General features: G+C 41.4%; 2 protein-coding genes across 2 annotated transcripts; both read right to left on the minus strand.

Annotated features, from left to right (window-relative positions):
- Positions 1 to 573: 573 nt before the first annotated feature.
- Positions 574 to 2,224, minus strand: LOC107386220 (nuclear factor 7, ovary). Its single transcript, XM_015960471.3, has one exon. The coding sequence runs from the start codon at positions 2,108 to 2,110 to the stop codon at positions 701 to 703; it is 1,410 nt and encodes a 469-aa protein (XP_015815957.3). The 5' UTR covers positions 2,111 to 2,224; the 3' UTR covers positions 574 to 700.
- Positions 2,225 to 5,024: 2,800 nt separating this feature from the next.
- Positions 5,025 to 6,728, minus strand: LOC129160909 (nuclear factor 7, ovary). The gene has a single exon (XM_054737978.2). The coding sequence runs from the start codon at positions 6,596 to 6,598 to the stop codon at positions 5,165 to 5,167; it is 1,434 nt and encodes a 477-aa protein (XP_054593953.2). The 5' UTR covers positions 6,599 to 6,728; the 3' UTR covers positions 5,025 to 5,164.
- Between the last annotated feature and the right edge of the window lie 8,190 nt (positions 6,729 to 14,918).

A 14,918-nucleotide genomic window follows, 5' to 3' on the forward strand; every position in this document is an offset into this window, starting at 1 on the left:
CCCTCAAGAGACAAGTAACACTGAACTCTGATGTGGAGGAGAACATTTGTTTAAATCAAACTGGTTTTAATACCTCAGAATGATACTGATATTAAAATAAATAAATACATAAAGCTAAAAGAAGAACAAAACCTAGATCTCAGTTTTTTTTTTGTTTTTTAGTTGATTCAACAATGAAAATTAGCTATACATCTATGTTAGCTGTTAAAAACCACAAAAGATGTTGAAAGCTCAAAATTTAATGTTTCAGTTAATCTCAAACAAAACAAAAATCTGTTTTACAAATTTACAAACCAAAATGAGCAAAATCAATACAAAAGTTAAAAATAAAAGTTTAAAGACATTCATCTCCATTTTATAATTTGGATTTACCAATTATAAGATTATTAATGAATGTAATTTAAAGAAAATAAACCAGAAACAGCATTTAATCCAGACTGATGTCATGTTTTTGTTCTTACATTTAAATTCCACAAAACCAGTTTTTGCAATAAAGTTTCTATGCAAACACTAAAACTTACCCTGAATGAAAAAAAAATTTAGTTTCCAAATTTAACAAAAAAAGTTCACCTTAAAAAATCTTTGCAGCAGAAATATCACCAAAAGTTTTTCCCATCACTTTGAGTGTGTGATTTTAAAACAAATGTAACGTTTCAGTAATTTAAAATATCAATAAATGACTAAACCAGCCAGCATCATGTCAGTTTTTACAGATTTTGATCTCAGAGGTTTTAGCATCTCCAGCCTTTCCAACACCAAAGTAAGGGAAAACTTTCTCAGTGAAAGTTTCTTTGTGAGTGCAGATGTGAGACATGTCTTCAGAGTCGTAGAAGGACACCTCCCCTTCATAGTCCAGATGGACTCTGATCTTCTGGAGACTCTTCTTCTCTGAGACAGTCTGACCAGAACAACTGATGTATTTTCCATCACCATGCCATAAACACCAGTAGTCATTTTCTGGAGATTCATCAACATCTGCCTCCTTCTCAGCTGACTCTTTAACTAAACCAATAATCCAGACAGGAAGATCTCCCACCTCCACCTCCCAGCTGTGTTTCCCTGAGCTGAAGCCCTCAGAACCACGAACATCATAATACTTAGTGTTTCTCTCTGGATTATCAGGAAGCTGCTGCTCTGTGTCTCCACGTCTCACACGGGTCAGATCATCAGACACATAGAGCCCGGGGTGGGCAGTGTTTGGGTCCAGGACGACAGGACTGAAGTGGACCTTGTCCTTCATCTTCTCCCAGACTCTGAAGGACAGGTTGCCCAGGTGTTTGGCCACATCTATCAGAGCTCCTGAGACCAGCTGTGGATCTGACACTGAGCTCTGGGTTCTGGTTCTGGTCCGAGTGTCTTTATAGCTGCTGAGGAACGCCACGTTGTCTTTCTGCAGCTGGTCTTCAACAGCAGAGATGCTGTCTGACAGAGAGGAGATCTGCTCCTGAATCCTCTTCATCTCTCTGCTGATAGTCTTCTCCTTCTGCTCCTCTTCCTCCCTCAGAGCTGCCAGTCTGGACTCCTCTTCCTCTTTCAGGAACTGGTGGAGCTTGTTGAACTCTGCTCTGATCTGTCTCTCTGTGGACACCAGCTGCTTCTTGGAGTGTTGAATCACATCATCGTATGTTTCCTCCACTTGTTTGTATTTGTTCCTCTTGTCCTGCAGAGACTTTAAGTCCGATTCCAGCTGCTCCTTCAGCTCACGGACTGCTTGTTCTACAGGAACCACTTTGTGACTCTGGTGGAGAGAAAAGTCACAGACAGGACACACAGCTCTCTGCTCGTCTTCACAGAACAGTTTAGGCTCTTCCTGATGTTTGCTGCACACCACCTGCAACGTCTTCTCTCCTTTTTCTGTCTCAGATGATCCAGATTTCTGCCTCTCAGCAAAAGAGTCAGCAAGTTGCTTCAGTCCAAAATTCAATATCAGGGCGTCCTTAGAAGATCTTCTTTTACAAACAGGACAGTTTCTGTTGTTAGCTTGTTTCCAGAACTTCTGCAAGCAGCTTGAACAGAAGCTGTGGTAGCAGCTCAGAGACACAGGATCTCTGAAAGTCTCTGAACAAACGAAGCAGCTCAGATAATCTCGAACCAGAGTTTTTTCAGCCATTTTCAAAATAAATCTTCCAAAAACAAAATGCAGGTTTTAGTCTCTTCACCTCCTCCTAAAATCCTCTCACATTTCTGTTCTCCAGCAGCGATCCCTCACTCGGTAATGGCGTCTCAGTTCTGTTCAACAACGTTTGACTTTCCTTCTCTTTCATTACAGCATCGTGTCACCAGTCAGACCAGTTTTAACGCCGAACATTGTTGCCTGTTTTACAATCAGATTTTCCTGTTAAGCTGAAAATTGCATGAATGTTTTGCAGTAAAATATTTTATTTTATTGTAATAAAAAATAAATGAGATCATAATATGTGAATGTGACTAAATGAATGCATAAATATCCTAAAACTGCCCAAATCCTTCAGCGGAGATTATTTATGATGTGGCTTTTCTTTAAAACCCGTAATGAACTATTAAATCCTTCTTTAAACAGCTTGATTACCATCATACAATAACATCAATAATTATATTAAGTTGATAACTAGAAAGGTGATTTTATTGTTGAGAACAAGTCTGATTACCTCGTAACGATAAACAAACTGTGGTTGTAACACATTCGTTCAAACTTCATAAATGTTGTCTCAGCGAACTGGTTTGACAACATTTGTCTTTTATGAGCTGTAAGGAAATGTTCTGCAGAAAAGTCAGAACGAATGTATCTGTTGACTTACTGACTTCATGTTGAGATGATCTAAAGCTTCACAATAAAAATCAGCTTTAAAGGGAGACTGCTCCGTTTCTGCTGCTTTTAGAACCCTCAAGCGTCCATTTAGCAGAACTGAAAGCAAAAAGTGTCTCCTCACTGTGCGTTCGTCTTTTTAACACCTTAATCTAACAGCTGAAATGTCTCCCAGCCTTCATTAGTGTCTACAGGTTGGATTCGTTCTTTGTCTTATTAGTTTTTAATTGATTTTATAACTTGACTATTTGATGCTTTTCTTGTTTTATTTTGTACAGCACTTTGGTTGGCTGTAATGCCATGCTGAAAGCGCTTTTACAAAGAAAATGGTGCGATAGATTCCAGCTCTGGCAAGAGACTGCTGCTGTTGTCCTTGGGCAAGACACTTAACTCATTTTACCTGCTGGTGGCGTCTGCGTTCGACAGCCTCGTTTCTGTCAGTGCGCCCCCCACCAGTGTGTGTGTGTGTGTGTTTCTTTTCCTTTCTCTTTCACCTCTGTCTCCGTGTCTGGTCGGAATTACAAAGCATTCAACAACAATAACAATAAAGTTTTAAGTATCAGGCGTGACATTAAAAGCAAACGCTTTGATGCTCCACCTGAGAATAAATCTGTAAGGCTTGTCACCAGCATTCAGACATCAATTCTGCTTGCTTCACAGCCAGACAGGACATGGTAAAAAAAAAAAAAATAAAATAAACACATTTATAATGAGCAAAGTGATAATACTGATCATTTAACATTTTAAAATAAAGGAAAGGAAGTTTAAGACTTTGTTATGTTATGACTAGCTTTTCCATGAGAACACATCTTCTGGCACTGCAGGTGTTCAGATGTTATGGTTTCCAGCAGACTCTTGCAGACTTCATGTCTGCAAAGGTCTCACTCTGTGGGTGAAAGTTCTCAGCGACCCAGCTCTTGACCCAGCCGGGCCAAGTATAACCTTTGGCACAGAAAACCCATATTTCCTCACGTTACATATATATTTATATATATGCATGTATATATAGATATATACATATCAGCAAATCCTTTTAGAACATCTCTGCTTCAAAGTGATCAACAATATGTCTGAAAACACAAAGTTAAACAAAGTTACATAAAATCTAACTGAACATGGATTCAGAAAAATAAGCAAGTCTTCAAAAGTTTGATATTCAAGTAAATAAAACAACCATTTCTTTTCTTACAAACCATCGCAGCAGTTTTCTGTCCGACTCTCATTAAAACCTTCCTGCTAGTTCTGACTGACATGAATCTGACCTGAAACACTCTGACCCAAGAGACTGATCTGATGTAAAGCTGACGTTTAACCAGGACGAGAACTGGTCCAGGATCAGAGTCAGGGCTGGACATTGATCCTCTGAACAAATCCAACTTCCTGCAGTCTGACTTTTATGGTTCTCCTACGTAACACAAAAACATATAAATGATTTATTAAAAGTTTAATCGGTCAGACAGAAAATCTCAACCCGGAGTTTTTATTTCTGATTTCAGAAAAAAAAATTATATATAAAATGAAATAAAATCTTTTTCAAAAGTAAAACAGATTCAATGATTAAAAGTCATAAAATGTTTTTGACGAGAAAAAGGATGATTAAAGCAGCGCTAAATAATAAAAAATGGTTAGAACTAAAAGTTTGTTTTGTTTTTACAAACAAACACCTAAGTGATTAGGCTGAGTGTGTCACACCTAAAGTGGTCCTGGCAGAAACAATTCTCTGTTCTCATCTCTGTTAGATAGAAAAAATGAATTACTGAAGAAATTATTTTCTATTTATTGTTAGTTTGTTGTTATGCTGTTTTAGAGGAGTGACTATTTCTGCAACACAGACTGATGGTTGGAGAATTATTTTAAAGTCATTGTTAAGAGATTCATTTTCATAACTGTACAAAACCATCAAGACATTTAAATGATTTATTTTAATAAAATCAAACTAAAACAAATTGACAAAGAAAAACAAAAAAGTACCAAAATGTAACTGTTCATAAAAAAAAAATCTAATTCCAACAAAGAAAATCAGAAGGTTTCATCATTTTGTTCAGATGTGATGAAAGTTTCTAAACTAAAAACTCTTAAACGATGAAAAGTTTATTATGAGATGATATAAAGTCGATCATCCAGCTGATGAACAACAACAAACATCATCTGACTAAAGTCAAGATGAACCAGAAGATTCAAACATTTTGTTACTTTCTACATCTGTTCTAATCAAACGTAAAAAGCAGAAACTGAAAACTTTGAGTTTTAATTTATTTATTCAGAACAAAAAAGTTTAAATTTAGTTTAACAGATTTTGATCTGACATTTTATAACTTTCTACGTTTCTTCTAATCAAACAAAAAGAACAGAGTCGGAAAGTTCTGAGAGTAAATTTAATTATTCGGAACAAGGAAATGAAATCTCAGCGTCACAGATTTTGATCTGAGAGGTTTTAGCAGCTCCAGCTGGATAAACACGGAAATAAGGGAAAACTTTCTCAGTGAAAGTGTCTCTGTGAGTGCAGATGTGAGACATGTCTTCAGAGTTGTAGAAGGACACTTCCCCTCTGTCGTAGTCCAGCTGGACTCTGATCCTCTGGAGATTCTTCTTCACTGAGATAATTTGACCAGAACCATTAGTGTATTTTCCACCAGCATACCATAAACACCAGATCCCATATTCTGGTGAAGCTTTTAGCTCTCCCTTCCTGTCCACTGTCTCTTTAACCAAACCAACACTCCAGACAGGAAGATCTCCCACCTCCACCTCCCAGCTGTGTCTCCCTGAGCTGAAGCCCTCAGAACCAAAAACATGTGTATACTTAGTGTTTCTCTCTGGATTATCAGGAAGCTGCTGCTCTGTGTCTCCACGTCTCACACGGGTCAGATCATCAGACAGGTACAACCAGCCCTCTGCAGTGTTTGGGTCCAGGATGACGGGACTGAAGTGGACCTTGTCCTTCATCTTCTCCCAGACTCTGAAGGACAGGTTGCCCAGGTGTTTGGCCACATCTATCAGAGCTCCTGAGACCAGCTGTGGATCTGACACTGAGCTCTGGGTTCTGGTTCTGGTCCGAGTGTCTTTATAGCTGCTGAGGAACGCCACGTTGTCTTTCTGCAGCTGGTCTTCAACAGCAGAGATGCTGTCTGACAGAGAGGAGATCTGCTGCTGAATCCTCTTCATCTCTCTGCTGATAGTCTTCTCCTTCTGCTCCTCTTCCTCCCTCAGAGCTGCCAGTCTGGACTCCTCTTCCTCTTTCAGGAACTGGTGGAGCTTGTTGAACTCTGCTCTGATCTGTCTCTCTGTGGACACCAGCTGCTTCTTGGAGTGTTGAATCACATCATCGTATGTTTCCTCCACTTGTTTGTATTTGTTCCTCTTGTCCTGCAGAGACTTTAAGTCCGATTCCAGCTGCTCCTTCAGCTCACGGACTGCTTGTTCTACAGGAACCACTTTGTGACTCTGGTGGAGAGAAAAGTCACAGACAGGACACACAGCTCTCTGCTCGTCTTCACAGAACAGTTTAGGCTCTTCCTGATGTTTGCTGCACACCACCTGCAACGTCTTCTCTCCTTTTTCTGTCTCAGATGATCCAGATTTCTGCCTCCCAGCAAAAGAGTCAGCAAGTTGCTTCAGTCCAAAATTCACGAATATGTCCTTAGAAGATCTTCTTTTACAAACAGGACAGTTTCTGTTGTTAGCTTGTTTCCAGAACGTCTGCAGGCAGCTTGAACAGAAGCTGTGGTTGCAGCTCAGAGACACAGGATCTCTGAAAGTCTCTGAACAAACGTAGCAGCTCAGATAATCTTGAATCACAGCTCTTTCAGCCATTTTATAATAAAACTCAGATTAACAATAACTATAATACTATTTGGTTTCACCAGAATTCACAGATTTCTGCTTTAAATCGTCCAGATATTTGTTTTCATCGGAGATCTCACGCCCTGTAATGGCGTTTCAACTCAACTTTCAACTTTCAGTTTCTCTTCCTCCCACTCCCTGTCCAGTCTGACGGGCTGTGATGAAATGTTTCTCCAGCAGGTGGTGCTGTAGATCAATGTTGAATTTCTCCTAAAGTTAAAATGACCTCAAACATTATTAAAGGTGAGAATAATCAAAAGTATTTCAAATGTTTCCTATAAATAAGAGAATCTTAAAGAGCTCATCTGTGTCAGAAAGTGTCTCTCCTGATCTCCTGATGATGCTGATGTGAGTAAACTCATCCATCATCCTGTCATGTTGCTCTGCTGCGTTTTCCTCTCATGTGAGCAGAGATTCACTGAAGGAAGGAGAAGAAGGTTATTCTACATTAGGAGGAGGATTACACTGATTATGCTGACCAACATGTTGGATTATCAACAAATGATGGAGGGGCGCTCCACCCGATCTGTTTCTGAATCCTCTTCGGGCTCAGACTGAGTAAAGCTCTTTAGTCCACCTGCATTATTTAGGACTCCAGATCTGTGAAGTTACAGAAACATTTAAACATGTGAAAGTTTTGTTTCACGCTTGTTTTTTCTTGTTTTTTTATAAGAATGTTTCCCATCAGCCTTTGCTTTCATTCACCTGTCCTCATCTCTTAGTAAATGTCCTGCTGTTAAACAACCTGTTGCTGCTTCCAACCACTGGAACGAGCCAGCACCTACATCCTTTATCCACCTTCAATAATTCATTGCAATCAATATTTCTGATGAATGGGCCTGCTATGAGTGCCTAAATACTGTTTTAAGTCTGTGTTGATTGCTACATATTATTTATGAGGACAGTCCTTTGTCTTTATGTCTAACAGTTTTATCTTGTTTTTGTCTTGTGTGTTTTTGTAATCTTACCTGTTTTTTCTTTGATGTAAAGCTAACTATGTGTCTGTTGCTGCTGCCTCTCGGCCAGATCGTCATAAATGAGAATGAGTCTCAATCGACTCTTCTGGATAAACAAAGGTTAAAAAAAATAAATATCCTCCCTGAGCAACTTTTTCTCTTTTCTTTTCAAACTTTTATTGCTGCTCCTCGTCTCCCATCCCGCCCAGGAGCTCAGAGGAGCGTCATCAAGGAGCATCTCCAAGCTCGGGGCTCCAGACACAACAGACCCAGAACACAGACGGAGACAACCCCAGGGACATCAGCTACGATGATAAGAGCAGAACTCAGGGGTTTATGAGGCTGTCTGTGAGTGTTTGTACTGACACCATGAAGTGGTTACTGCAGGAGAAACACACACACATTCACTCACTCACTCACTCTCTCTCTCTCACACGCATGCACACACACACACACACTTGCACTCACTCACTCACTCTCTCTCTCTCTCTCTCCCTTTCACACAAACACACACACACTTGCACTCACTCACTCACTCTCTCTCTCTCTCTCTCCCTTTCACACAAACACACACACACTTGCACTCACTCACTCTCTCTCTCTCTCACTCTCTCTCACACACACACACACACACACACACACACACACACACACACACACACACACACACACACACACACACACACACACACACACACTCACTCGCATGCACACACACACACACTTGCACTCACTCACTCACTCTCTCTCTCTCTCTCTCCCTTTCACACAAACACACACACACACTTGCACTCACTCACTCACTCTCTCTCTCTCTCTCCCTTTCACACAAACACACACACACACACACACTTGCACTCACTCTCTCTCTCTCTCTCTCTCTCTCTCTCACACACACACACACACACACACACACACACACACACACACACACACACACACACACACACACACACACACACACACACACACTCACTCGCATGCACACACACAAACACTTGCACTCACTCACTCACTCTCCCTTTCTCTCTCTCACACACACACACACACACACACACACACACACACACACACACACACACACACACACACACACACACACACACACACACACACACACACACACACACACACACACACACACACACACACACACACACACACACACACTTGTTCACTCACTCTCTCTCGCACGCACGCACGCACACACACACACACACACACTCACTCACTCGCATGCACACACACACACTTGCACTCACTCACTCTCTCTCTCTCTCTCTCCCTTTCACACAAACACACACACACTTGCACTCACTCACTCACTCACTCTCCCTTTCTCTCTCTCACACACACACACACACTTGTTCACTCTCTCTCTCTCTCTCTCGCACACACACACACACACACCACACACACACACACACACACACACACACACACACACACACACACACACACACACACACACACACACACACACACACACACACACACACACACACACACACACACACACACACACACACACACACACACACACACACACACACACACAACTTGATCTAAAAACTTTTTCAACTATCAAAGTTGAGTCATTTAAAATAATCTTGAAATTCTTTTGTTAATTTACAAATATAATAAAAATAATAAATCAATAGATTTTTTTTACTTAAAGAGCAAGTCACCCCCTACCAGATTCTTACTCAACTCCCACTTCCTGTTTGAAAAATGCAATAAATGCTGTTGCCTAGGGTACCTCTTAGCCAATAGCGACGGCAGATTTAAATTCAAATGCAGTGCTGAGTTTTTACCTGACGACAGTGCAACAGACAGTTTTAGGCAGAATATTTAAATTTTAACTAAGATGCACTAAAGTGCCGAATTATTGACTTACACGTGTCTGCAGCACAATCAGACACTCATTTATATAGTTTATCAGCAAAAAAAAGTTTATTTGGAGTGACTTGCTCTTTAAATAACACAGATTTGATTTATTTCTCCTATTTTTTTACTGTCAATCAGACCCCGTTTTCCTGTGTTCATGTTCATGTTCATGTTTATGTTTATGTTTGTTTCGGACACATCCAGAAAAGCTCTCCAGAAACCTGAAAAGACCACATCTGTCATGTTAACAGCTTGTTTGTGGAAACGTCCACATTCCCGGTTTTGTTCTGTTGTGGTGCTTTTAGGAACCAGCGGTGGCGTTTACATATCTGGGGTTTCTGCCGCCTTATTTTGTTATCAGTGTGTATGTGATGCATACGATTCCTGGAGCAGCGAGGTGTGGAAGACACCAGCTTGTTGTGTTGGGGCTGATTTTTCATTTGAAGCTTAAGCCGCTGCATTTTTGCAAACTCTGATTCTTCCGCTTGCTGCTCAGAGAGGCAGCATATAATGCTATCTAGGCTCCATCTCAAGCAGACTTTTACAGAAGGAAACATTCAAAGCTTCCTTTCATGACATGTCCTCCTGTTGCATGGGACTCTCACTCTCAAACTGGAAGACACAAATGAGGATTTTTTCTAATGAGCTGCTGGTTGTGAGAAGTCAGGGGAGGTGCTACGTTTACAACTTGTGCACAAACTAAATGATGCTCATATTTATGAGAAGGCAGATGCCCAACAGTTAAAGACTCTGCAGCTAAAGTCTGTTGTTGCTGCATGATGAGGCCTCAGCTCTTAGAAAACTGGCGTCTCCTGGTTTTATGTCTCCCAGATTGCAGCAGCTTCATCATCCATCATCCAGACTCGCTCCTCACCCATCTTCAACCTTGGTGAGACATCTTAACCTTATCTGACCTTTGAGGATGACCTCAAACATCTCTGAAAGACATCTTCTCTCCACCTCACAGACATCTCTGAGCTTTGTCACATGTTCTCCTTTGTCCACTCCTTCGTCCGGGCTACAACCCTTGATGGGATCTTCATCAAGATCTCAGCCAAAGAAGAGACTCCAGTGCAACCCAGCCTTTACTACCAGGATCCAGCTCATCACTGCAAGGATGAACCACAGGATCGCTCTCCTCACCCCACAAACCTGAACATGCCATTGGACGTTAACCTCCAGAGGCCAAGTGTTGTTTTAATTTTGTTTTATTTCCTTTTCTAACATTTGGATGGCATCGGTTGTCAGGATCTGCTCCGCCTCCCTTTGATGGGTTGTCCTGTCTTTCCTCATTAAGTGTTTGTTGGACTCACTGTCCTACCCACCTGATTCCCCTCTAACCCCCTGCTGTGCTCGCCTTTGTCAGATCCTTGTCTGTTGCTTTGTGCCTCACCTACTGTTTTTTTTTGCAGAATAAGAACATTTTTCATCTCAGTCTTTAAATGGTGCCTATCTCCAGCGGTCAACGGGCAATCAGGCGGGGTACACCCTGGACAGAGAGCCAGTCCATCGCAGGGCAGCACAGAGACACACAGGACAAACAACCATGCACACACACACACACACACACACACACACACACACACACACACACACACACACACACGCACGCCTAAGGACCAATTAGACAGACCAATCAACCTAACAGTCATGTTTTTGGACTGTGGGAGGAAGCCGGAGAACCCGGAGAGAACCCACGCATGCACAGGGAGAACATGCTAACTCCATGCAGAAAGATCCCAGGCCGGGAATCGAACCCAGGACCTTCTTGCTACAAGACAACAGCTCTAACCACTGTGTCACTGCGCAGCATGCTCTGTTTTACATCGTTCTGTTCCTGGATCCAGAACGTTTCTCCTCACCAGCGTTTGCCGAAAGACGCGACAGGATGACACTTGTGCGAGCAGAAATTGTATCACAATAGATGTCAGGACTGATTTTGCACCTCTGGATGTTTTAGACAAATTTTAGACGTGAGAATAAAATATTTCAGGTAGTTTTTCACTGAGCTCAGAAGGAAAATTTTATTCCCATAACAGCTTTTCTCTAATAAAACAGCTGGAACCAGATGTTTTTCTCTTTAAAGACAATAAACAGTTCAGTTGTAGGAATTTTAGGAATTAAAATAAAATCTTTTAGGGCAATTTAATTATATTTGTTTTATGATTTTAAATTTTTATATTTTATCAGTTTTCAAAAGACAAAGATATATATATATATATATATATATATATATATATATATATATATATATATATATATTTGCTTTACAGAAAATTGGAATTCCTAAAACAAAATTCCAGAAACTCCATTGTTTGTTTTGGGAATTGTTGTTTTCCCTTCCCGTCTCAGGCTGTGGTCTGTTGCTACCAAGCTCCTCACAATTCAGCCGGTTTAGCATCTTAACACCTTTGAGTTTTGGTTTTCCGACACCTCCGTCACCTGTTGCAGATTAGATGAATCACTTTGTTTTCATGTGACTGTTGTGATTGCGCTCTCACACCCCGTCAGCGGCAGCTGGAGGACAACCTGTGAAAATCAGCTAATTATGAAGGAAAATGTTGATGGATGATTAACATAAAAACCTGCTAGAAGCAGATTTATTGTGAGAGCGGTCTGAAAATAGCAGCTCTGATGCACAGACAGTAACAAAAACATTGGTATGAGTCATGTTCCCACCAGATGGATGTTCTCCGAGTCCAACAACATGTTTCTTCTGCTCCTGAAAAACAAATACAAATCTGATCCTTCTGACTAGAAAACACAAGTCAGTAATTTTGTCTGTTAGAAGTTCATTAATGAGAAACAAGCTTAAAAACAGAGCAGCTGTTGATTAGTGTAATAATTATGCTTAAAGTGACTGTGTGTATTTTTTCTGGCGATGGGGGCAGGACATTCCTAAATTGTTGCAAGCAAGCAGTATTTTTGTTAGAGTAAGACCAACAGATGCCCATTAGGGTCAAAAAGCTCTAGGGAGTGCAAACTTCAGCAAAATAACAAGAACATCAGACTCCCTTTTATCACCGGCAACAAGTGAAAAGGTAAATGTGTAGAACAACAACGTTTATGAAAGTTTTGTAACCATTTGTTATAAATCAGTAAATGCATTTTGGCCTCACGGGCTCCTGTAGAAGAAAACACGGCATCTAATACGGCGTTGCTCAGAGACATAGGGCGTTTCTCAATGTCAAGGAACCTTGCCTTGATGTCTTAGCCCCGCCCCGGTTGCCTAGGAGATACGTCATCGGGAGCCGCCAAGACATGTTCCAATGTTCATGTTCTACCGGGGCGCGCGTTCTCCGTTTGTTAGCCGTTTAGCTAGCAGAGCAAGGACACACGGCAGGTGTCTTGTAGCCTAGCCTTGGTCAAAAATTACCCACAATACACCGCAGTATTTTCAAAAGGACGGTGGATCAGAAGCCGGCAGCTACTTCGGGACACTTTTTAAGTTTAAAAGTAAGTCAGCTAATTTAAAATGTTTTTTTTAGATCCAAAGAAGTTATCTATGGTTGGTTAGTAGCTTAGTAGGTGCAGCTTCGGTGGCTAGCGGGTAGTAACTCACTTATATTTTTTATTTAATAAACATATACACAATTTAAAAAGTAAAAGCCTCGTTGTATATTTATATTGAAAATAAAACGTATAAAATATAACGTTATCTCCCGCGTCACGTGACGTTACGTGCCCGCCGTGGAAGCCGCAGTCACGTGATGCAAGTCTGTTCCATTTAACCGTTTTCTTTGACCAAGGAAGGACCGTGTCCTCGTAAGGAAGGCGTCTTGACATCGAGAAACACCCCAGGTGTTGCAAATCAGCTCCTCTCAGCCACGAGGGTAAAAACACAAAGACATAAACGGCACTGGCCGCAACATTCCTGATACATGTCTCTGATGACCAAACCTGCTGTCTCTCTGGGCGACTGAGTGATGCGAGACAGCAGCGAGGTGTGCTGCAGGAGTGTCAGGAGGTGGAGGTGGAAGTGCAGCAAGGATCGGCTCTGGTTTCTTCTCGTTTGCTTTGATGATGGACAGAATTACTAACCTTGCGCTGCAAGATGAATTCTCTCGAGATTTGGAATTTTCCAAACTCAGAAATGTGTGGACGTGATGCTGGGCGGGGCTACACATAGAGATCTGGCTGCTGCCAGGTTACAGACTGACAGATGATGCCAGACACGAGTCTCCGTGGACTCTGATGTTTGCAGAAGACATTAATCTGCAGTGAGAGAAGGATACAGGAGGAGGGCAAGCCAGGGAGGTGGAGACGTGTTCTGGAAAAGAGAGAAACGAAGACCAAATTCATGTGTGTAAATCAGATGAACACAAGTGGAAGAGTGAAACTGCAGGAAGAAGTAAAGAAGGTGGAGGACTTTGGGTTTACAGTCCAAAGCAATGGAGAGTGTGGACAATAGGAGAAGAAGTGTGAAAACTGTTTCAGCAAGAACGAAAGAAAAGATGTGGAAGGCAGCAGTGAGAGCAGCCATGTTGTCCGGTTTAGAGACAGTGTCCACGAGGAAAAGACAGGAGGCAGAACTGGAGGTTGAAGCGCTCAAGATGTTGACGTTCTTTTTGGGAATAACGATGATGGATAGGATCAGGAGCTCATGTTAGATCGTTTTGAGGACAAGTCAGAGTCCAGACTGAGATGGTTTGGACATGTCCAGAGGAGAGACAATGATCACAGAGGTGGACGGACGCTGAGGTTGGAGCCACCAGCCACAAGGCTGAGAGGAAGACTTATGAAGCGTTGACAAATTGATGATTTTAATCTGTTATGACCACGAAGATGTAATATTCTATATAAATATAAAATATTAGCCTGCGAGGTCTTTATTGTAATTATTCAGAAGATCTAGGTTCTTTGCTTTTTCAGTGATCAACCACACATCGTGTTACTTCAAGAAAGAGTCAAGTTTTGTAAAAGTAAGAATTTATTTTAATCCATTTAAAACACGACTACTGAATTAAACATTTACGGTGAATGAGTGGAGCTAAGATGCTGAAGTAACCACGGTGTAGATGTGATATGGATCAGAGCTTCCTGATCAATGAAGCTGAGTTCTGGTGAAATGAATTTGGAGTGCATTAAGCTTATGAAGTCATTATCATTAAAATGCATCTCTCTGTGTGTTCTACTCTCCCTTTTGATGACCCTCGTCAGGATCTGGAGGTGGAAGGAGGTCGGATGACCTCCAGCACCCAGGTCCAGGAGACCACAAGGCAGCGACTTTCCCCGGTCCAAAAGATGTCGATTAGGCAGTACAGGATGGAACCAGCTTGCGTCAGGAAAAACTCTTGAGGAGTGAACAGTTCAGCTTTGTAATTCCATCTTTCAGTTCTTTTTAAAACACAGAAGAGGTTTAATCACCTGCAACGTTTCCTTTGCAGCTTCAAACATCATCAGGCTGACGCCGATGGTGGCGCGTCACTTCCTTCGTTTATCTGCGG

Source organism: Nothobranchius furzeri, chromosome 10 (genome assembly GCF_043380555.1).
Source record: "Nothobranchius furzeri strain GRZ-AD chromosome 10, NfurGRZ-RIMD1, whole genome shotgun sequence".
NCBI classification, from domain to species: domain Eukaryota; kingdom Metazoa; phylum Chordata; class Actinopteri; order Cyprinodontiformes; family Nothobranchiidae; genus Nothobranchius; species Nothobranchius furzeri.

Coding starts and splice junctions, on each gene's coding strand:
- LOC107386220 (XM_015960471.3), bottom strand. CDS start 2,110: ATGGCTGAAAAAACTCTGGTTCGAGATTATCTGAGCTGCTTCGTTTGT.
- LOC129160909 (XM_054737978.2), bottom strand. CDS start 6,598: ATGGCTGAAAGAGCTGTGATTCAAGATTATCTGAGCTGCTACGTTTGT.